A 23,753-nucleotide genomic window follows, 5' to 3' on the forward strand; every position below is an offset into this window, starting at 1 on the left:
TCTGTTTTCATATTTGGGTGCCTTGTATTCCAAGCCACCGTATTTCAGTTTTCTCATGACAAAGCAGATCTTCGGACGAATCACGCTTTCGTATTCTTCACATCAATGTACCAATAGGGGTTCCTGTGTGGACAGCACATTCTAGAATTCTGAATGTGGTACACGCATTACGCGTTTATATATGTCCCGAACGTCAACAGTACGTGATATGAATACGTTGTTTGTTCTCTATGATACTGCCAACTGGGGTTAGCCAGTTTCTCAGCAGACATTATCCAGTTGGGTAATAATAATGACTACAAGTCAGGCTTACTTTAAGGCTAGGTTACAATCGCCTACGTCAGTAATAACTCATCCCACAGGTTCTGTGGGAATGTCAGACCCAGTGGGTCGTGGAGTGTCTAAAACGCGGCTATATAGCCTTCATGTGCACCATGTTGGTGCACGTTTACACGTTATAAATGGGGCGCCATCAGCATCTAGCCTTGGGCTGCCTACTGTTACAAGTATCAAACAGCTCTCCCGCCCACGAGGGAAGCTTTGGTACGTCCCAAGAGTACTCCAGTGACCCCTAGTGGATGAAAAAGAAAATAGGATTTTGGTACTTACCAGGTAAATCCTTTTCTTTGAATCCATAGGGGGCACTGGACGCCCACCCAGAGCAGTTTACCTGGGTTGTTTTAAGCTCAAGGGAGCTTAGGGTAACAAGTTTTACTTGATTGATATTAAGCTCAGAGGAGCTTATGGTAACACATTTTCACCGATTGGTTCAAATTATAAAGTTCTATCGGTTATGGCGTCAACTGTTTAGTTGACAGTAAGGTTATGGGTCAACATTGTTGTTGTCCGTTATGTATAGGTATTCTCCATTGTCAACCTCTCTATATCGTTCCTGTTCGCTCAGTAAAAAACACTGAGATAGTACACTGAGGTACTCGGGGATATGGAGGGGTGGGAGGGTCCTAAATTTGAATATTCAGTGCCTTTGTTCGGCTCCGCCCGTCCATATCCCAAGAGTACTCCAGTGCCCCCTATGGATTCAAAGAAAAGGATTTACCTGGTAAGTACCAAAATCCTATTTTCTCATTTCATTTATCTGCTGTTTTGGTCTTCTTTCCATTTTTCAGGACTGCTAGTAGAGTAGAAAATAACCAAAAGGATTGAGAGAATACCAAAAGCCACAATTAAAATAAAAATACAAAAATACAATTTTATGATGTTTATACATTGAATTTACATTAATACTGAAGCCAAGACTAGTTATTTCAGCACCTCTATGGGGTGCGACGAAAGACGACCAAGGTTTTTACTGCCGGATAACCAGTGTTACGTCAGTTTGCAAGGTCCTGCTGGAAACTTGGGGGTAGTTCAGAGTTGATCGCAGCAGCAAATTGGTTAGCAGTTGAGCAAAACCATGTGCACTGCAGGGGGGGCAGATGTAACATGTGCAGAGAGAGTTAGATTTGGGTGTGGTGTGTTCAATCTGCAATCTAAATTGCAGTGTAAAAATAAAGCAGCCAGTATTTACCCTGCACAGAAACAAATAACCCACCCAAATCTAACTCTCTGCACATGTTATATCTGCCTCCCCTGCAGTGCACATGGTTTTGCCCAACTGCTAAAAAATTTGCTGCTGCGATCAACTCTGAATTACCACCATTGTACTAATAGATTCTCCTTACAGTCTCTGGCATTGTACATTGTAGGCCATGCTGAAGATACAGTAGGGGCCCCATGATGCCCATTATACAGATGGAGTGTGATGAAGTCTAGCTTGGACTGCACATAACAGACCCTCCTGTAATAGCGCTACAGAAATACATAGCACCCATAGCGACAACTGCTGCCTGTGACTAGACGCTATGGTTCAGTAGTGATAAATGGATATTACATTGGCAGTATTTATTGTTAACTAAGCACCCATAATGTCCAGCGTCCAGTGGCAGAGCTGTATCTAGAGGGCAACTTAACCTAATGTTCCCTGCCAAAGAAAGATCCTTTGTTTTCTGCAATGATTCTTATTGTATTATTGCTCTGAGCTTTATAGGTTCATCATATATATTGCAGACAGGATATTCAATGCAGAAAAATACTCAAGAATGACATGTAGTAACCACACATGATGAGGAGTGTAGTGCTGCAAGCTCCATCACATGATTGCAGTAAGCCCCCCCCCCCCCCCCACACTTCTCGTTAGGCGCTATGGTGGATGCTGTGTTACAGCTATACTGTGGATTTTACAGTTATGTGTGTATGGCACTGTGGGTATGGGGGTGTATGCTGGGCTCTGGGTGGGTATGGGGTCTGTGTGCTGAGCACAGTGGTTATGGGTGCAGGGGAGGTTTATGCTAGGCACTATGCTAGAGACCGTGGGGGTATGGGGGGGGTGTATGCAGGACACTGGGTAGGGGGTGTATGCTGGGCACTGTATGGGGTGGTGTATGCTGGGTGCTGTGTAGGTATGTGTGTGTGTATGCTGGGCTCTGTATGGATATTGGGGATATATGCTGGGCACGGTACAGGTAGGGGGGCAGGGGGTTGTATGCTGTGCACTCTGGGTATGGGGAGTGTATGCTGGACACTGTGTATAGCGGGTGTATGCTGGGCACTGTGTGGGTATGGGGTGTGTGTGCTGAGCACAGTGGGTATGGGTGCAGGGGAGGTTTATCCTAGGCACTATGGGGGAGTATATGCTAGAGACTGTGGAGGTATGGGGGGGGTGTATGCTGGACACTGGGTAGGGGGTGTATGCTGGGCACTGTATGGATATTGGGGATATATGCTGGGCACGGTACAGGTAGGGGGGCAGGGGGTTGTATGCTGTGCACTCTGGGTATGGGGAGTGTATGCTGGACACTGTGTATAGCGGGTGTATGCTGGGCACTGTGTGGGTATGGGGTGTGTGTGCTGAGCACAGTGGGTATGGGTGCAGGGGAGGTTTATCCTAGGCACTATGGGGGAGTATATGCTAGAGACTGTGGAGGTATGGGGGGGTGTATGCTGGACACTGGGTAGGGGGTGTATGCTGGGCACTGTATGGATATTGGGGATATATGCTGGGCACGGTACAGGTAGGGGGGCAGGGGGTTGTGTGCTGTGCATTCTGGGTGTGGGGAGTGTATGCTGGACACTGTGTATAGTGGGTGTATGCTGGGCACTGTGTGGGTATGGGTGTGTGTGCTGAGCATAGTGGGTATGGGTGCAGGGGAGGTTTATCCTAGGCACTATGGGGGAGTATATGCTAGAGACTGTGGGGGTATGGGGGGGTGTATGCAGGACACTGGGTAGGGGGTGTATGCTGGGCACTGTATGGGGTGGTGTATGCTGGGTGCTGTGTAGGTATGTGTGTGTGTATGCTGGGCTCTGTATGGATATTGGGGATATATGCTGGGCACGGTACAGGTAGGGGGGCAGGGGGTTGTGTGCTGTGCACTCTGGGTAGGGGGAGTGTATGCTGGACACTGTGTATAGCGGGTGTATGCTGGGCACTGTGTGGGTATGGGCGGGTGCATGCTGACCACTCTGTGGCTACCCCCTGTCAGCTATAGAACATGTTACCAGACACAGAGGAAGAGAATGCAGCCTATCCTCTAACCATGAGCAGGTACCTTGTCACTAATCCTTCATGTTCCTTATTGGCAGATTGAGGGTTTTGTTGGGCCTGGGGCACTTAAGACAGTGAGGCTCTAGTGCAGCGGTGGCCAACCTGTGGCTCTTGAGCCACATGTGGCTCTTTCTTTATTCAAATGTGGCTCCCAACACTCTAAATCATGTGACCACAACAGATACAGAAACCGCTGCACTCCAGCCAGACAGGCAGCAGCACTACAGGGATTGAAAACTGAAGGAGTCAGATACTAGAGGTGAGACACCCACAAGCAAACAGAGAACACATTAGGGACTGCTGCAATGGCACGAGTTGGTGGGTGGGCTGTAGTGATACATGGGGGTGGGCTAGAGTGACACATGGCAGAGCTGGCTGGAGAGGCACAGGAGGGTCCTGGCAGGAGTGACGTGGGAGGGTGCTGGAAGTAGTGACACATGGGAGATATGGCTAGAGTAACATAGGAGGGTGGTAGCAGGAGTGACACATGGGAGATATGGCTGGAGTGACATAGGAGGGTGCTGGCAGTAGTGACACATGGGAGATATGGCTGGAGTGACATAGGAGGGTGCTGGCTGGAGTGACACATGGGAGATATGGTTGGAGTGACATAGGAGGGTGCTGGCTGGAGTGACACATGGGAGATATGGCTGGAGTGACATAGGAGGGTGCTGGCTGGAGTGACACATGGGAGATATGGCTGGAGTGACATAGGAGGGTGCTGGCTGGAGTGACACATGGGAGATATGGCTGGAGTGACATAGGAGGGTGCTGGCTGGAGTGACACAGCAGGGTCTTGGCAGTAGTGACACATGGGGGAGTGACAGGAGGGTGTTGGCTGGAGTGACACATGGGGGAGCTGAAGTTTATTATGATACACACTGATCACTATACGCAGGTCACACTGATTTCACCTACCTGATACACACTGATTACTATATACAGGTCACACTGATATCACACACCTGATACACACTGATCACTATACACAGGGCACACTGATATCACACACCTGATACACACTAATCACTATACACAGGTCACACTGATATCACACACCTGATACACACTGATCACTATACATAGGTCACACTGATATCACACACCTGATACACACTGATCACTATACACAGGACACACTGATATCACACACCTGATACACACTGATCACTATACACAGGTCACACTGATATCACACATCTGATACACATTGATCACTATACGCAGGTCACACTGATTTCACCCACCTGATGCACACTGATCACTATACGCAGGTCACACTGATATCACCCACCTGATGCACACTGATGCATAATTGCCCACTTTCCCAGAACTTGTGGAGAACTCCTGTTTTATTCGGGTAGTTCCCCACAACCCCCTTTTGTACATAGGCTAGGGGTTGTATCTGGCCCTGGGCATAGGCCATATAGGCAAACGCTTAGCTCACGGGTGGTGTCCAGCAGGCAACACAATGTCTGTTGGTGGGATTGGATGCAGTTTGAGAGGTATCAGCTAAAATCTTGCCTAAGGTACCTCATTATTCAGGGACGGCTCTGGCTAGGGATTAAGACATCATGACTAATTGATATTAACTAAGGCTCTGCTGTGGTTCAGAAAATGAACTAGGGCACTATTATGGAGCCTAAAACAAACATCTGTCATGGAGAGGTGTCTCTTTAGAAGCATAGGGACAGGGACCCCTTCATAATGTTGTTATGGGGCCCCCAAAGTTCTGGCTATGCATTTCATTAATAAATATAAAACTACTCTTTTGAATTCTTACTGTTGTTTTATTATTCTGGTAACCTTGTCTTTCAGGCAGTAGAATTTAAACCTATGGATCTGGATCGAGTGCTCAAGTTGTTTGAAGATCCGTTCTCTGTAAGTTATTGCACATATGTAGTTAGCAACCTCTTAACAATGACGATACCTAAACATGTAAAGATTATAGTGAAGCAATATATATGATTTTATGTAATATTTATTTCACTTTTGAATAAAGTAAAACCATACCTCCCAACATGACCCTCTCCAGGAGGGACACAATGCTCTGCTTCTGGACTTTTTCTTAATTTATGATTGTCTGCACCTGTGTTGAACAAATAAATGGATAAGAAAGGAGTTTTAGCAGAGGTGATGGCAAGGATACATTAAGAGGGAAGTCCAGGAGCAGAGCATTCTGTCCCTCCTGGAGGAGGTCATGTTGGGAGGTATGGTAAAACCCAAATAACAGACGGAGGTCCTGATGCAGAGATGGATGGAAGTTCATTGCTGCATGCAAGCTGCATTGAATTTCCGTCCGATCTGAATGAGGCACAGGCAGGAGATGCCTCAGTAGAAGAGACTCCTCCTGCATGTAGCTGCGATCCCAGCACTGCGACCAACGTCACAAGCTGGGATCCAACATCACAATCATCGGTTGCAGTGTCCCCGCAGAAGGCCAGTTGAATAAGCCTCAGCTTGCCAATGGTTTTGGGAGATGTAATGCCAGGAAGTCTGCATGGTGACATGCAGACCCTTGGCTCTCCCCTCCTAGAGATTGGGGGCAAAATCCCCATGAACGCGGGCCTTCCTCTACCATCTACCGTCCCCCTCAATGCCGCTGGGGCAGAGGAGAACTACAGTCAACAATGCAGGGCCTGTGCTGCGCATACACACCATGTTCAGCCGCAGATTCCCGTGAAGCCTTACAACAGAGATCAACTTGGAATCAGACCCTGAATTCATGTTAGACAATATTCTACAGTTAGATGATCACAAAATACTGGGATACGGTCATTAGGTCGACAATCATTAGGTCGACCACTATTGGTCGACATGCATTAGGTCGACATGGTCACTAGGTCGAGATGAACAAGGTTGACATGGAAAAATGTCGACATGAGTTTAAAAAAAAAAAAAAATATTTTTTTTTTGAACTTTTTCATACTTTACGATCCACCTGGACTACAATTGGGAATAGTAACCTGCGCCGAGTGCAGCGAGGCACCTTGCCCACAGAGGGTACACGGTGCACTAATTGAGGTTACCCGTCACTTTACGAAGAAAATGACACAAAAAAAAGTTTTAAAAAACTCATGTCGACCTTTTTCCATGTCGACTTTTTCCCCACACTTAGGTCGACAGTCATTAGGTTGACCACTATCGGTCGACATGGTCATTAGGTCGACATGAAAAAAGGTCAACATGAGTTTTTTTAACTTTTTTTGGGTGTCATTTTCTTCATAAAGTGACGGGAAACCCCAATTAGTGCACCGTGTCCCCTCGCATGGCTCGCTTCACTCGCCATGCTTCGGGCAAGGTTACTATTCCCAATCATAGTCCACGTGTTTCGTAAAGTATAAAAAAGTTCAAAAAATTATTTAAAAAAAAACAAAACCTCATGTCGACCTAATGACCATGTTGACATAATGCATATCAACCAATAGTTGTCGACCTAATGACTGCCGACCTAAGTGTGGTTGACCTAATGACCCATACCCCAAAATATTATAGCGTGCATCAAGCACAGAATAGGAAATAAGGGCCAGTTATTTAGAGCAGTGTTTCTGAAATCAGTGGTCTTCTGAGGCTGCTATCCGTGCATGTGTTCCAATGCTCTTCTCCAAATTACATGGGATATAATTGGCACCACCTGTGGATCTAGTCAAATGTGCCAGTCAGTAATCAATACCCCTGTGATGCAGCTAGGATACATGGAAAACATGCACTGTTAGTGGTCCCCAAGGGTCAGATCTCAGATTTTAAAGAATAGTGTTGGAACAAGTAACTGGAAAATATATTTTAAATTAACATATTAAAAACTGGTGATTCAGCTTTTAAGGTAAACGAATGACTGCCATAAAAACAGCATATACAGTATTATGTAGACATGTTGTAGCAGGAAGACATGATAGAGCATCATACAGGCATAGCAAGATTTAAAGCGACAAGTTCATTGCATTGCGCCATTCATGAGTTACTATACTGCATACTTGCCTACCTGACCCTCTCCATGAGGGAGAGAATGCTCTGTTCCTGGACTTTCCTGGTAATGTATGATTGCCATCACCTGTGGTGAAACACCTTTCTTATCAATTAACTAGCTCACCACAGGTGATGGCAATCACACATTACCAGGAAAGTCCAGGAACAGAGCATTTTCTCCCTCATGGAGGGGGTCAGGTAGGCAAGTATGCTATACTGTGAGCTGTAGAATTCATTATAAAGTAGATAACACAACAGTGTAATGTACTGTAGATGCTGACGTATAGGTGCGTCATACGCATAACATAACACTACAACATACCCCCCCCCCCCCCCCCAACTATCCTGATTTCAGCACGGACAGTCCCTATTGGGACTGCTTTGTCCTGATCTGCATGGGAGTTGGGATGCATGGCCCATTAACGCTGCTTTGCATAGTAGAGCAGCGGGAAGTGGGTGCTGTACATACCTGCCACTGGTGCGTGCGGCATGGGAAGGGGACTTAAGAGAGAGCAGTGGCAGTCTGGTGCCAGGCAAGCTCCTGGGAGTGAGGCCATGCCTTCTCCATGGCACAGGTACACCCCTTTGCAATGTGGCCACTCCCACAATTCCAGTCAGTTTACCCACAAATGTTGTGAGATATGCTACACTTAGATGCTGGGTTGTAGGCATGTCATGGGCAGAGACCGGTTCAAGTGTGTACCATAACACCACACGTATGTAGATAACATAAGGCTCTGTGTGATGATCTGCCATCTCCATCTTTTGCTAAGCCATTATACCATACTTGCCTACCTGACCCTCTCCATGAGGGAGAAAATGCTCTGTTCCTGGACTTTCCTGGTAATGTATGATTGCCATCACCTGTGGTGAAACACCTTTCTTATCAATTAACTAGCTCATACATTACCAGGAAAGTCCAGGAACAGAGCATTTTCTCCCTCATGGAGAGGGTCAGGTAGGCAAGTATGCATTATACCAGTGGTGCCCGCAGTGTCGTAGCTAGGAATTTTTAGCGCTGTGTGCAAGAAACGGCATTGGCGCCCCCCCCTTTCCCAATACAAGACAGGGGCAGTGCGTGCTGCAGGCGTGCAAAACATATATAGGGGCATGGCTTCATGGGGAAGGGGCATGGCCACAAAATAATACCAGTTCATACTACGGTGCACAGTAGTCTCCATTATTCAAATTACGCTGCACAGTAGCGCCACTACACCAGGTAAAGCCCCTTTTACACCTTACGGCGGACAGTCCCCCTTTTTACACATTACGGCAGCCAGTCCCCCTTTTTACACATTACGGCAGCCAGTCCCCCTTTTCTCTGACGTCCTAAGTGGATGCTGGGACTCCGTAAGGACCATGGGGATTAGCGGCTCCGCAGGAGACTGGGCACAACTAAAGAAAGCTTTAGGACTACCTGGTGTGCACTGGCTCCTCCCACTAAGACCCTCCTCCAGACCTCGGTTAGATTCTTGTGCCCGGCTGAGCTGGATGCACACTAGGGGCTCTCCTGAGCTCCTAGAAAGAAAGTATATTTAGGTTTTTTATTTTACAGTGAGATCTGCTGGCAACAGACTCACTGCAGCGAGGGACTAAGGGGAGAAGAAGCGAATCTACCTAACAGGTGGTAGTTTGGGCTTCTTAAGGTGGGTACACACTATTAGATATATCTGCAGATCAATTGATCTGCAGATATATCTATGTACGGATCGGGCAGTGTGCTGTGCATACACACAGCCCGATCCGTCGGGGGACTGACGTCATGAACTGGGCGGGCGGGCGTTCGCGCCCGCCCAGTTCACCTGTCAATCACCGCCGGCCGCCGCAGCATGTGTACGGGCGGTCGGACGACCGCCCCGTACACACACAGCGACGGGCTAATATATCGTTAGATATATTGGCTGTCGGCTGTGCTGCGCGGCCGACGCGATACGTCTGTGAACGACGGAGTTCACAGACGTATCGCCCGTACACACTGGCCGACGGTCCCGCGGTGTATCGGCCGTTCAAGAGAACGGCCGATACATCGACCAGTGTGTACGGGCCTTTAGGCTACTGGACACCATTAGCTCCAGAGGGATCGACCGCAGGACCCGACCTTGGTGTTCGTTCCCGGAGCCGCGCCGCCGTCCCCCTTACAGAGCCAGAAGCATGAGGAGTCCGGAAAATCGGCGGCAGAAGACTTCGGTCTTCACCAAGGTAGCGCACAGCACTGCAGCTGTGCGCCATTGCTCCTTATGTACACCTCACACTCCGGTCACTGATGGGTGCAGGGCGCTGGGGGGGGGCGCCCTGAGGGCAATATAAGACACCTTGGCTGGCAAATCATCACAATGGGATCAGTACTAAATGCCGGTGGTCGGAATCCCGGCGGTCGAAATACCGACACCGGAATCCCGACCACACAATCCCGACAGGGGTGGCGAGCGGAACGCAGCCCCTTGCGGGCTCGCTTCGCTCGCCACGCTGCGGGCACGGTGCCTCGCTACGCTCGGCACACTATTATATTCTCCCTCTATGGGTGTCGTGGACACCCACGGAGGGAGAATATGTCGGGATTGCGGCGGTCGGGATTCCGGCGTCGGTATTTCGACCGCCGGGATTCCGTCCGGCGGCATCTTGACCGGATCCCATCACAATATATAGTCCCAGGGCTATATATGTGATAAATTACCCCTGCCAGAATCCATAAAAAAGCGGGAGAAAAGTCAGCCGAAAAAGGGGCGGGGCTTCTCCCTCAGCACACTGGCACCATTTTATCTTCACAGTGCAGCTGGAAGACAGCTCCCCAGGCTCTCCCCTGTAGTTTTCAGGCTCAAAGGGTTAAAAAGAGAGGGGGGGCACTAAATTTAGGCGCAATATATGTATACAAGCAGCTATTGGGCGAAAAATCACTCAGTTATAGTGTTAATCCCTGCATTATATAGCGCTCTGGTGTGTGCTGGCATACTCTCTCTCTGTCTCCCCAAAGGACTTTGTGGGGTCCTGTCCTCAATCAGAGCATTCCCTGTGTGTGTGCGGTGTGTCGGTACGGCTGTGTCGACATGTTGGATGAGGAAGGTTACGCGGAGGCGGAGCAGAGGCCGATAAATGGGATGTCGCCCCCTGTGGGGCCGACACCAGAGTGGTTGGATAGGTGGAAGGTATTAACCGACAATGTCAACTCCTTACATAAAAGGCTGGATGACGTAACAGCTGTGGGACAGCCGGCTTCTCAGCCCGCGCCTGCCCAGGCGTCTCAAAGGCCATCAGGGGCTCAAAAAATGCCCGTTACCTCAGATGGCAGACACAGATGTCGACACGGAGTCTGACTCCAGTGTCGACGAGGTTGAGACATATACACAATCCACTAGGAACATCCGTTACATGATCTCGGCAATGAAAAATGTGTTACGCATTTCTGACATGAACCCAAGTACCACATAAAAGGGGTTTTATTTTTGGGGAGAAAAAGCAGCCAGTGTTTTGTTCCCCCATCAGATGAATGAATCAAGTGTGTAAAGAAGCGTGGGTTCCCCCGATAAGAAACTGGTAATTTCTAAAAAGTTACTGATGGCGTACCCTTTCCCGCCAGAGGATAGGTCACGTTGGGAGATATCCCTTAGGGTGGATAAGGCGCTCACACGTTTGTCAAAAAAGGTGGCACTTAGGATACGGCCACCTTGAGGGAGCCTGCTGATAAAAAGCAGGAGGCTATCCTGAAGTCTGTATATACACACTCAGGTTATATACTGAGACCTGCAATTGCCTCAGCATAAATAGTGCTGCTGCAGCGTGGTCTGATACCCTGTCAGATAATACTCTAAGACAGGGATAATATTTTGCTAACATAGAGCATATTAAAGACGTCGTCTTATATATAAAGGATGCACAGAGGGATATTTGCCGGCTGGCATCCAGAATTAATGCAATGTCCATTCTGCCAGGAGGGTATTAGAAACCCGGCAGTGGACAGGTGATGCTGCCTGTAAAAGGCACATGGAGATTCTGCCTTACAATGGTGAGGAATTGTTTGGGGATGGTCTCTGGGACCTCGTATCCACAGCAAAAGCTGGGAAGAATTTTTTTTACCTCAGGTTTCCTCACAGCCTAAGAAAGCACCGTATTTTCAGGTACAGTCCTTTCGGCTTCAGAAAAGCAAGCAGGTCAAAGGCGCTTCCTTTCTGCACAGAGACAGGGGAAGAAGGAAAAAGCTGCACCAGCAGCCAGTTCCCAGGATCAAAAGTCTTCCCCCGCTTCCTCTGAGTCCACCGCATGACGCTGGGGCTCCACAGGTGGAGACAGGTGCGGTAGGGGCGCGTCTCGGGAACTTCAGGGACCAGTGGGCTTGCCCACAGGTGGATCCCTAGGTTCTGCAAATAGTATCACAGGGATACAGGCTGGAGTTCGAGGCGACTCCCCCTCGCCGTTACCTCACATCAGCCTTGCCTGCTGCCCTCGGAGAAAGGTAGTACTGGCGGCAATTCACAAGCTGTACTTCCAGCAGGTGAAATCAAGGTACCCCTCCTTCAACAAGGCCGGGGTTACTATTCCAAATTGTTGTGGTACCGAAACCAGACGGTTCGGTAAGACCCATTCTAAAATTGAAAGCCTTGAACACTTATATACGAAGGTTCAAGTTCAAAATGGAATCGCTCAGGGCGATTATTACAAGCCTGGAGAATTTCATGGTATCACTGGACATCAAGGATGCTTACCTGCATGTCCCTATTTACCCTCTTCACCAGGAGTACCTCAAAATTGTGGTACAGAATTGTCATTACCAATTCCAGACGTTGCCGTTGGTCTGTCCCCGGCACCGAGGTATTTACCAAGGTAATGGCCGAAATAATTATCCCGTACTTGGACAATCTCCTTATAAAGGCGAGGTCCAGGGAGCAGTTGTTCGTCGGAGTAGCACTATCTCGGGAAGTGCTACAACAGCACGGCTGGATTCTGAATATTCCAAAGTCGCAGCTGGTTCCTACGACGCGTCTACTGTTCCTGGGTATTGTTCTGGACACATAACAGGATAAAAAGGGTTTCTCCCGGAGGAGAAATCCAAGGAGTTGTCGTCTCTAGACAGAGACCTCCTAATACGTATACAGGTGTCGGTGCATCAATGCACGCGAGCCCTGGTAAGGATGTTCTTACGAAGAAATTCCATTCGCCAGGTCCCATGCAATGATTTTCCAGTGGGATCTGTTGGACAAGTGGTCCGGGTCGCATCTTCAGATGCATCGGCGGATAACCCTGTCTCCAAGGGCCAGGGTGTCGCTGTTGTGGTGGCTGCAGAGTGCTCATCTTCTAGGGGGCCGCAGATTCGGCATACAGGACTGGGTCCTGGTGACCACGGATGTCAGCCTTCGAGGCTGGGGGGCAGTCACACAGGGAAGAAACTTCCAAGGCTATGGAAAAGTCAGGAGACTTCCCTACACATATATATTCTGGAACTAAGGGCCATTTACAATGCCCTAAGTCAGGCTAGACCCCTGCTTCAACACCGGCCGGTGCTGATCCAGTCAGACAACATCACGGCGGTCGCTCATGTAAACCGACAGGGCGGCACAAGAAGCAGGATGGCGATGGCAGAAGCCACAAGGATTCTCCGATGGGCGGAAAATCATGTGTTAACACTGTCAGCAGTGTTCATTCCCGGAGTGGACAACTGAGAAGCAGACTTTCTCAGAAGACACGACCTCCACCCGGGAGAGTGGGGACTTCATCCAGAAGTCTTCCAAATGATTGTACACCGTTGGGAAAGGCCACAGGTGGACATGATGGCGTCCCGCCTCAACTAAAAGTTACAAAGATATTGCGCCAGGTCAAGGACCCTCAGGCGATAGCTGTGGATGCTCTGGTAACACCGTAAGTGTACCAGTCGGTGTATGTGTTCCTTTCTCTGCCTCTCTTACCCAGGGTAATGAGAATAATAAGAAGGAGAGGAGTAACAACAATACTCATTGTTCCGGGTTGGCCAAGAAGAGCTTGCTAACCAGAACTCCAAGAAATGATCTCAGAGGACCCATGGCCTCTGCCGCTCAGACAGGACCTGCTGCAGCAGGGGGCCTGTCTGTTCCAAGACGTACCGCGGCTGCGTTTGACGGCATGGCGGTTGAACGCCGGATCCTGAAGGAAAAGGGAATTCCGGAGGAAGTTATCCCTACGCTATTTAAAGCTAGGAAAGAAGTGAACGCAAACCATTATCACCGCATATGGCGGAAATATGTTGCGTACTGTGAGGCCAGGAAGGCCCCAAAGGAGAAATTTCAGCTAGGTCGATTTCTGCACTTCCTACAGTCAGAGGTGACTATGGGCCTAAAATTGGGTTCCATTAAGGTCCAGATTTCGGCTCTATCGATTTTCTTCCAAAATTGAACTGGCTTCACTGCCTGAAGTTCAGACTTTTGTTAAGGGAGTGCTGCATAGTCAGCCCCCGTTTGTGCCTCCAGTGGCACCGTGGGATCTCAACGTGGTGTTGGATTTCCTGAAGTCGCATTGGGTTGAGCCACTTAAATCCGTGGAGCTATACTACCTCACGTGGAAAGTGGTCATTCTGTGGGCCTTGGCGTCGGCCAGGCGTGTATCAGAATTGGCGGCTTTGTCATACAAAAGCCCTTATCTGTATTTTATATGGATAAGGCGGAATTGAGGACTCGTTCCCAATTCCTTCCTAAGGTGGTATCAGTTTTTCATGTGAACCAACCTATTGTGGTACCTGCGGCTACTTGGGACTTGGAGGATTCCAAGTTACTGGACGTAGTCAGGGCCCTGAAAAGTATATGTTTCCAGGACAGCTGGAGTCAGGAAAACTGACTCGCTATTTCTCCTGTATGCACCCAACAAGCTAGGTGCTCCTGCTTCTAAGCAGACGATTGCTCGCTGGATCTGTAGCACGATTCAACTTGCACATTCTGCGGCTGGACTGCCGCACCCTAAATCTGTAAAAGCCCATTCCACGAGGAAAGTGGGCTCTTCTTGGGCGGCTGCCCGAGGGGTCTCGGCTTTACTACTTTGCCGAGCTGTTACTTGGTCGGGTTAAAACATTTTTGAAGAATCTACAAGTTTGATACCCTGGCTGAGGAGGACCTAGAGTTTGCTCATTCGGTGCTGCAGAGTCATCCGCACTCTCCCGTCCGTTTGGGAGCTTTGGTATAATCCCCATGGACCTTACGGAGTCCCAGCATCCACTTAGGACGTCAGAGAAAATAAGATTTTACTCACCGGTAAATCTATTTCTCGTAGTCCGTAGTGGATGCTGGGCGCCCATCCCAAGTGCGGATTGTCTGCAATACTTGTTTATAGTTATTGCCTAACTAAAGGGTTATTGTTGAGCCATCTGTTGAGAGGCTCAGTTATATTTCATACTGTTAACTGGGTATAGTATCACGAGTTATACGGTGTGATTGGTGTGGCTGGTATGAGTCTTACCCGGGATTCAAAATCCTTCCTTATTGTGTCAGCTCTTCCGGGCACAGTATCCTAACTGAGGTCTGGAGGAGGGTCTTAGTGGGAGGAGCCAGTGCACACCAGGTAGTCCTAAAGCTTTCTTTAGTTGTGCCCAGTCTCCTGCGGAGCCGCTAATCCCCATGGTCCTTACGGAGTCCCAGCATCCACTACGGACTACGAGAAATAGATTTACCGGTGAGTAAAATCTTATTTTTACACATTACGGCAGCCAGTCCCCCTTTTTACACATTACGGCAGCCAGTCCCCCTTTTTACACATTACGGCAGACAGTGCCTCCTTTTTACACATTACGGCAGACAGTGCCTCCTTTTTACACATTACGGCAGACAGCGCCTCCTTTTTACACATTACGGCAGACAGCGCCCTTTTTTACACATTACGGCAGACAGCGCCCCCCTTTTTACACATTACGGCAGACAGCGTCCCTTTTTACACATTACGGCAGACAGCGTCCCCCTTTTTACACATTACGGCAGACAGCGTCCCCCTTTTTACACATTACGGCAGACAGCGCCTCCTTTTTACACATTACGGCAGACAGCGCCTCCTTTTTACACATTACGGCAGACAGCGTCCCCCTTTTTGCACATTACGGCAGACAGCGTCCCTTTTTACACATTACGGCAGACAGCGTCTCCTTTTTACACATTGTGGCAGACAGCGTCCCCTTTTTACACATTACGGCAGACAGCGTCTCCTTTTTACACATTGTGGCAGACCGAATAGATAGAGAGAGAGAGATAGATAGATAGATAGATAGATAGATGATAGATAGATACTTACCATCTATCCCGGCTGGCGGTCAGGCTCCTCGGTGCTGGCAGATCCCAGGCGGGGGGAAGGAGGAGGAGGGAGGGGGACTGGAGTCGCAGCAGCGCTATGTAATTGATAGAGGCGGCGCTGCAGCAGTCCCCTCTCCTTCCGCATTCCGAGTGCTGGGATGAGGGAAGCGCATTCACTGCAGCGCCATGCAGCCAATGCGGAAGGAGAGGGGACAGCTGCAGCGGCGCTACTACCAATTACATAGTGCTGCTGCGGCTCCAGTCCCCCTCCCTCCTCCTCCTCCTCCCCTGCCTCCGGCGCTGCTGCTCTCCTCCAGCACGATGCACGGGCGCACACAGCACAGAACAGGTGGCTTGTAATGAGTCAATTTGACTCATCACAAGCCGCTGGCCGTTGCGCCCTCAGGGCAACTGCGCTGTGTGCCAGGCACACCTGGCACATACGTAGTTACGGCGCTGGGTGTCAGACCTTGTAAGTATTGTCTGGGCACCCTATACATACTGTATAAGTTACATTTGTTTAGTTTAGTTCCACCACAATGACAGTGTTATATACCTCACCATTGTTGTTTGTCCTCCGGCTTCACAATGCACAACTAATGCAAGACTGTGTGTGGCTTAATATAAAGTATCTGATCACAGCAAATGTCTGTCCTTGTTGAAGTGACCTAAATCTCAAGGACATGATGAGAAACACACGTCACGGCACACAAGACTACTGTAGCTGCTGTCACTGCCACCGTTATGTGGTTCTAGGCATAATGCCCTTGTGCTTTCAGTAATTCCTAGAAACAATAGTGACTGTAATAATATGGAAGCCTCTGCCATCAGAATCAGTAACTAATGAAGCTGATTTTTATGTTTTTCAGGGAAATTTAACAGAAAGACAATTAAGGGTTTTGAAGAAACTCACCAAACATTATTGCAGTGGTATTGTATCCTTTGTTTGCTGCTGTAAGTGCTCGTACAAGGGATTGTAACCATGAATGTATATATGTATATTACATATGGGAGGGATTTTATGCCGGAATTTACCAAATTAAGATTGATTTGTTCTTTAACAAAATGGATATGTTAGAGAAACATATTGTCATATAGCAAATATCATTATGTCAGGCAGAAGCGCTTTAAGAGAGGAGGGGCCTGTGTGCAGGCTCCGATTAGGCCCCCTCCTCTCTGGCGGCCCAGTAGACGCTGGCATTGTTCCAGAGTATTCTGCACACCCGCAGGTCTCCGGGAAGCTGGCGCCCGCACCACGTTCCCGGGGGACAGCTCTATTGCGCATGCACAAGTCACCGGAAAATGGACGCTGGAAAAGTTTTGCTGCCGTGCAGCTAGCACCGGGCTGACGGAGAAGTGAGTATAAGAAAATGGGTGTGCAGTGTGTGGGCCCCCCTGGACCAGGGGCCAGTGTGCACCCATTATAGATACGCCAGTGATGACAGGGCAGAAGATATTATCTTTCCCTTTACTATGCGGAATTGTTTTTTTCTCTAACGTCCTAAGTGGATGCTGGGGACTCCGTAAGGACCATGGGGAATAGCGGCTCCGCAGGAGACTGGGCACAAAAGTAAAGCTTTAGAACTACCTGGTGTGCACTGGCTCCTCCCCCCATGACCCTCCTCCAAGCCTCAGTTAGATTTCTGTGCCCGAACGAGAAGGGTGCACACTAGGTGGCTCTCCTGAGCTGCTTAGTGAAAAGTTTAGTTTAGGTTTTTTATTTTCAGTGAGACCTGCTGGCAACAGGCTCACTGCATCGAGGGACTAAGGGGAGAAGAAGCGAACTCACCTGCGTGCAGAGTGGATTGGGCTTCTTAGGCTACTGGACATTAGCTCCAGAGGGACGATCACAGGCCCAGCCATGGATGGGTCCCAGAGCCGCGCCGCCGGCCCCCTTACAGAGCCAGAAGACAGAAGAGGTCCGGAAAATCGGCGGCAGAAGACGTCCTGTCTTCAACAAGGTAGCGCACAGCACTGCAGCTGTGCGCCATTGCTCTCAGCACACTTCACACTCCGGTCACTGAGGGTGCAGGGCGCTGGGGGGGGGCGCCCTGAGACGCAATAAAAACACCTTGGATGGCAAAAAAATGCATCACATATAGCTCCTGGGCTATATGGATGAATTTAACCCCTGCCAGAATACATAGAAAAACGGGAGATAAGGCCGCCAATAAGGGGGCGGAGCCTATCTCCTCAGCACACTGGCGCCATTTTCCCTCACAGCTCCGTTGGAGGGAAGCTCCCTGGCTCTCCCCTGCAGTCACTACACTACAGAAAGGGTTAAAAAAGAGAGGGGGGGCACTAATTACGCGCAGTATTAAAGATACAGCAGCTATAAGGGGAAAAACACTTATATAAGGTTATCCCTGTGTATATATATAGCGCTCTGGTGTGTGCTGGCAAACTCTCCCTCTGTCTCCCCAAAGGGCTAGTGGGGTCCTGTCCTCTATCAGAGCATTCCCTGTGTGTGTGCTGTATGTCGGTACGTTTGTGTCGACATGTATGAGGAGAAAAATGATGTGGAGACGGAGCAGATTGCCTGTAATAGTGATGTCACCCCCTAGGGGGTCGACACCTGAGTGGATGAACTGTTGGAAGGAATTACGTGACAGTGTCAGCTCTGTATAAAAGACAGTGGTTGACATGAGACAGCCGGCTACTCAGCTTGTGCCTGTCCAGACGTCTCATAGGCCGTCAGGGGCTCTAAAGCGCCCGTTACCTCAGATGGCAGATATAGACGCCGACACGGATACTGACTCCAGTGTCGACGGTGAAGAGACAAATGTGACTTCCAGTAGGGCCACACGTTACATGATGGAGGCAATGAAAAATGTTTTACACATTTCTGATAATACGAGTACCACCAAAAAGGGGTATTATGTTTGGTGAGGAAAAACTACCTGTAGTTTTCCTGAATCTGAGAAATTAAATGAGGTGTGTGATGATGCGTGGGTTTCCCCCGATAACAACTGATAATTTCTAAAATGTTATTGGCATTATATCCTTTCCCGCCAGAGGTTAGGGTGCGTTGGGAAACACCCCCTAGGGTGGATAAAGCGCTCACACGCTTGTAAGGGCTCTACCCTCTACTGAGATGGCCGCCCTTAAGGATCCTGCTGATAGAAAGCAGGAGGGTATCCTAAAATGTATTTACACACATACTGGTGTTATACTGCGACCAGCAATCGCCTCAGCCTGGATGTGCAGTGCTGGGTTGGCGTGGTCGGATTCCCTGACTGAAAATATTGATACCCTAGATAGGGACAGTATATTTTTGCCTATAGAGCATTTAAAAGATGCATTTCTATATATGCGTGATACACAGCGGAATATTTGCCGACTGGCATCAAGTCTAAGTGCGTTGTCCATTTCTACCAGTAGAGGGTTATGGACACGACAGTGGTCAGGTGATGCGGATTTTAAACGGCATTTGGAAGTATTGCCTTATTAAGGGGAGGAGTTATTTGGGGTCGGTCTTTCAGACCTGGTGGCCACGGCAACAGCTGGGAAATCCACGTTTGTACCCCAGGTCGCCTCTAAACATGAGAAGACGCCGTATTATCAGGCGCAGTCTTTTCGTGGACAAGCGGGCAAAAGGTTCCTCATTTCTGCCCCGTGACAGAGGGAGAGGAAAAAAAGGCTGCAGAAATCAGCCAGTTCCCAGGAACAGAAACCCTCTCCCGCCTCTGCCAAGCCCTCAGTATGACGCTGGGGCTTTACAAGCAGAATCAGGCACGGTGGGGGGCCCGTCTCAATGAATTTCAGCGCGCAGTGGGCTCACTCGCAAGTAGACCCCTGGATCCTTCAGGTGATATCTCAGGGGTACAAACTGGAATTCGAGACGTCTCCCCCTCGCCGTTTCCTAAAGTCGGCTTTACCGATGTCTCCTTCTGACAGGGAGACAGTTTTGGAAGCCATTCACAAGCTGTATTCCCAGCAGGTGATAATCAAGGTACCTCTCCTGCAACAGGGAACGGGGTATTATTCCACACTGTTGTGGTACCGAAGCCAGACGGCTCGGTGAGACCGATTCTAAATCTAAAATCTTTGAACACTTACATACAGAGGTTCAAATTCAAGATTGAGTCACTCAGAGCAGTGATTGCGAACCTGGAAGAAAGGGACTACATGATGTCTCGGGACATCAAGGATGCTTACCTTCATGTCCAAATTTACCCTTCTCACCAAGGGTACCTCAGGTTTATGGTACAGAACTGTCACTATCAGTTCAGACGCTGCCGTATGGATGGTCCACGGCACCCCGGGTCTTTACCAAGGTAATGGCCGAAATGATGATATTCCTTCGAAGGAAGGGAATTTTAGTTATCCCTTACTTGGACGATTCCCTGATAAGGGTAAGATCCAGGGAACAGTTGGAGGTCGGTGTAGCACTATCTCAGGTAGTGTTGCGGCAGCACGATTGGATTCTCAATATTCACTGAAACAGCCCTGGTGTGTGTGTTAAATGATCTTCTGATGGCAAAAGACAGAGGTGACTGTTCAATATTAATCCTTCTGGATCTCTCGGCAGCATTTGATACCGTGGACCACGGGCTTCTGATTGAGCGACTGATACACTTCTGTGGTCTGGATGGCACAGTCCTAAACTGGTTCAAATCATTTCTCACAGGCAGGTCACAGAGAGTATCATCTGGATTATACTCATCACCACCAGTGCCATTGCCATGTGGTGTCCCACAAGGTTCTATACTATCCCCCATGCTTTTTGCAGTATACATGCTCCCATTGGGCGAAATAATCAGGCGCCATGGCCTGGTCTACCACTGCTATGCAGATGATACACAACTGTACTTGTCCTTTGCTCCGGGCACTGATAACCCAGTAGCAACCCTGAATGGCTGTCTAGCTGAACTACAGGAGTGGATGAGCGCCAGTTGGCTGCGACTGAACCCGGATAAAACAGAGGTCCTTATAATACGACCGCAACATCAAAGGACAAGACTGCAGCATAGCCAACCAACTGGACTTACACTCGGGGATTCAGAATTACAGACCAGTGATCATGTGCGGAATCTTGGCGTTGTCCTGGATGATGGCTTGACACTTAAACATCAGATATCAGCCACAATCAAATCCTCATTCTTTCACCTGAGGAACATAGCCAGAATCAAGCACCTAATTCCCTCAGATGATATGCCAAAAGTCATACATGCATTTGTATCATCTCGATTAGACTACTGTAATGCCCTCTACCTTGGTCTACCAGCAAAAGAATTGCAACGCTTACAGCTGGTGCAAAACACAGCTGCCAGGCTGTTAACCAACCAGCCCCGTTCCAGCCACATAACACCCATCCTCTACTCCCTTCACTGGCTGCCTGTAAGATGGCGAATCCTCTTCAAGATTGGCTTACTGAGTTTCAAAGCATTACATGACCAAGGCCCAAGGTACCTGAAACAGCTTCTGATCCCATACTGCCCCACTCGATTACTGCGATCTGTAGATGAAGGACTTTTAGCAGTACCTAGAATCTACCGTAATTCATCTGGGGGGTCGAGCTTTTAGTCATGCGGCTCCGACTCTATGGAACTCACTTCCCAGCACAGTGCGAGAGGCCCCAACTATAGAATCCTTCAAAAGTAGACTCAAGACTTTCCTGTTTACTCAAGCATTTCCATAGTGTCTCTTTTAGTATCTTCATGCTTCTGTATTTTATGAAAAATGTACTTCATTATTTTTCTGTACTATATTATGCTGTGTATCTGTTAAGCGCCTTGAGTCCTATTGGAGAAAGAGCGCTATATAAATAAAATTATTATTATTATTATTATTATTCCAAAATCGCAGCTGGTTCCGACGACTCGTCTTCTGTTCCTAGGGATGATCCTGGACACAGTCCAGAAAAAGGTGTTTCTCCCGGAGGAGAAAGCCAGGGAGTTATCCGAGCTAGTCAGGAACCTCCTAAAACCGAGCCAAGTCTCAGTGCATCAATGCACAAGGGTTCTGGGTAAAATGGTGGCTTCCTATGAAGCAATCCCATTCGGCAGATTCCACGCAAGAACTTTCCAGTGGGACCTGCTGGACAAATGGTCCGAGTCGCATCTTCAGATGCATCAGCGGATAACCCTGTCACCAAGAACAAGGGTGTCCCTCCTGTGTTGGTTGCAGAGTGCTCATCTTCTAGAGGGCCGCAGATTCGGCATTCAGGACTGGGTCCTGGTGACCACGGATGCCAGCCTGCGAGGCTGGGGAGCAGTCACACAGGGAAGGAATTTCCAGGGCTTATGGTCAAGCCTGGAGACATCACTTCACATAAATATCCTGAAGCTAAGGGCCATTTACAATGCTCTAAGCTTAGCAAGACCTCTGCTTCAAGGTCAGCCGGTGTTGATCCAGTCGGACAACATCACGGCAGTCACCCACGTAAACAGACAGGGTGGCACTAGAAGCAGGAGGGCAATGGCAGAAGCTGCAAGGATTCTTCGCTGGGCGGAAAATCATGTGATAGCACTGTCAGCAATTCCGGGAGTGGACAACTGGGAAGCAGACTTCCTCAGCAGACACGACCTCCACCCGGGAGAGTGGGGACTTCACCCAGAAGTCTTCCACATGATTATAAACCGTTGGGAAAAACTCGACAGGTATTGCGCCAGGTCAAGGGACCCTCAGGCAATAGCTGTAGACGCTCTGGTAACACCGTGGGTGTACCAGTCAGTGTATGTGTTCCCTCATCTGCCTCTCATACCCAAGGTACTGAGATTGATAAGATGGAGAGGAGTAAGCACTATATTCGTGGCTCCGGATTGGCCAAGAAGGACTTGGTAACCGGAACTTCAAGAGATGCTCACGGAGGATCCGTGGCCTCTACCTCTAAGAAGGGACCTGCTCCAGCAAGGACCCTGTCTGTTCCAAGACTTACCGCGGCTGCGTTTGACGGCATGGCGGTTGAACGCCGGATCCTGAAGGAAAAAAGGCATTCCGGATGAAGTCATCCCTATCCTGATCAAAGCCAGGAAGGATGTAACCGCAAAACATTATCACCGCATTTGGCGAAAATATGTTGCGTGGTGCGAGGCCAGTAAGGCCCGACGGAGGAAATTCAACTGGGTCGATTCCTACATTTCCTGCAAACAGGAGTGTCTATGGGCCTGAAATTGGGGTCCATTAAGGTTCAAATTTCGGCCCTGTCAATTTTCTTCCAAAAAGAACTAGCTTCAGTCCCTGAAGTTCAGACGTTGTAAAAGGGGTACTGCATATACAGCCTCCTTTTGTGCCTCCAGTGGCACCTTGGGATCTCAATGTAGTTTTTGGGTTCCAAAAGTCACATTGGTTTGAACCACTTAAATCTGTGGAGTTAAAATATCTCACATGGAAAGTGGTCATGCTGTTGGCCCTGGCCTGGGCCAGGCGCGTGTCAGAATTGGCGGCTTTATCTTGTAAAAGCCCTTATCTGATTTTCCATTCGGACAGGGCGGAATTGAGGACTCGTCCTCAGTTTCTCCCTATGGTGGTTTCAGCGTTTCACCTGAACCAACCTATTGTGGTGCCTGCGGCTACTAGGGACTTAGAGGACTCCAAGTTGCTAGACGTTGTCAGGGCCCTGAAAATATATATTTCCAGGACGGCTGGAGTCAGAAAATCTGACTCGCTGTTTATCCTGTATGCACCCAACAAGCTGGGTGCTCCTGCTTCTAAGCAGACTATTGCTCGTTGGATTTGTAGTACAATTCAGCTTGCACATTCTGTGGCAGGCCTGCCACAGCCAAAAATCTATAAATGCCCACTCCACAAGGAAGATGGGCTCATCTTGGGCGGTTGCCCGAGGGGTCTCGGCTTTACAACTTTGCCGAGCAGCTACTTGGTCAGAAGCAAATACGTTTGTAAAATTCTACAAAATTGATACCCTGACTGAGGAGGACCTGGAGTTCTCTCATTTGGTGCTGCAGAGTCATCCGCACTCTCCCGCCCGTTTGGGAGCTTTGGTATAATCC

At 48.9% G+C, this 23,753-nt stretch overlaps 1 protein-coding gene across 4 annotated transcripts in view; it reads left to right on the plus strand.

Moving 5' to 3' along the window:
- Positions 1-23,753, plus strand: part of CFAP69 (cilia and flagella associated protein 69) — a 225,618-nt gene that overhangs the window by 25,971 nt on the left and 175,894 nt on the right. For 3 of the 4 annotated variants that reach the window (XM_063921509.1, XM_063921510.1, XM_063921508.1), the window contains exons 2-3: positions 5,423-5,485; positions 16,671-16,736. In XM_063921509.1, coding sequence (XP_063777579.1) covers positions 5,441-5,485; positions 16,671-16,736 — 111 coding nt within the window. In that variant the 5' untranslated portion in view covers positions 5,423-5,440. Of the gene's footprint in view, positions 1-5,422; positions 5,486-16,670; positions 16,737-23,753 lie in introns of those variants that run through there. The other variant, XM_063921511.1, reaches the window with a different exon arrangement.

The sequence above is a fragment of the Pseudophryne corroboree genome, chromosome 5 (genome assembly GCF_028390025.1).
Source record: "Pseudophryne corroboree isolate aPseCor3 chromosome 5, aPseCor3.hap2, whole genome shotgun sequence".
Lineage (NCBI taxonomy): Eukaryota > Metazoa > Chordata > Amphibia > Anura > Myobatrachidae > Pseudophryne > Pseudophryne corroboree.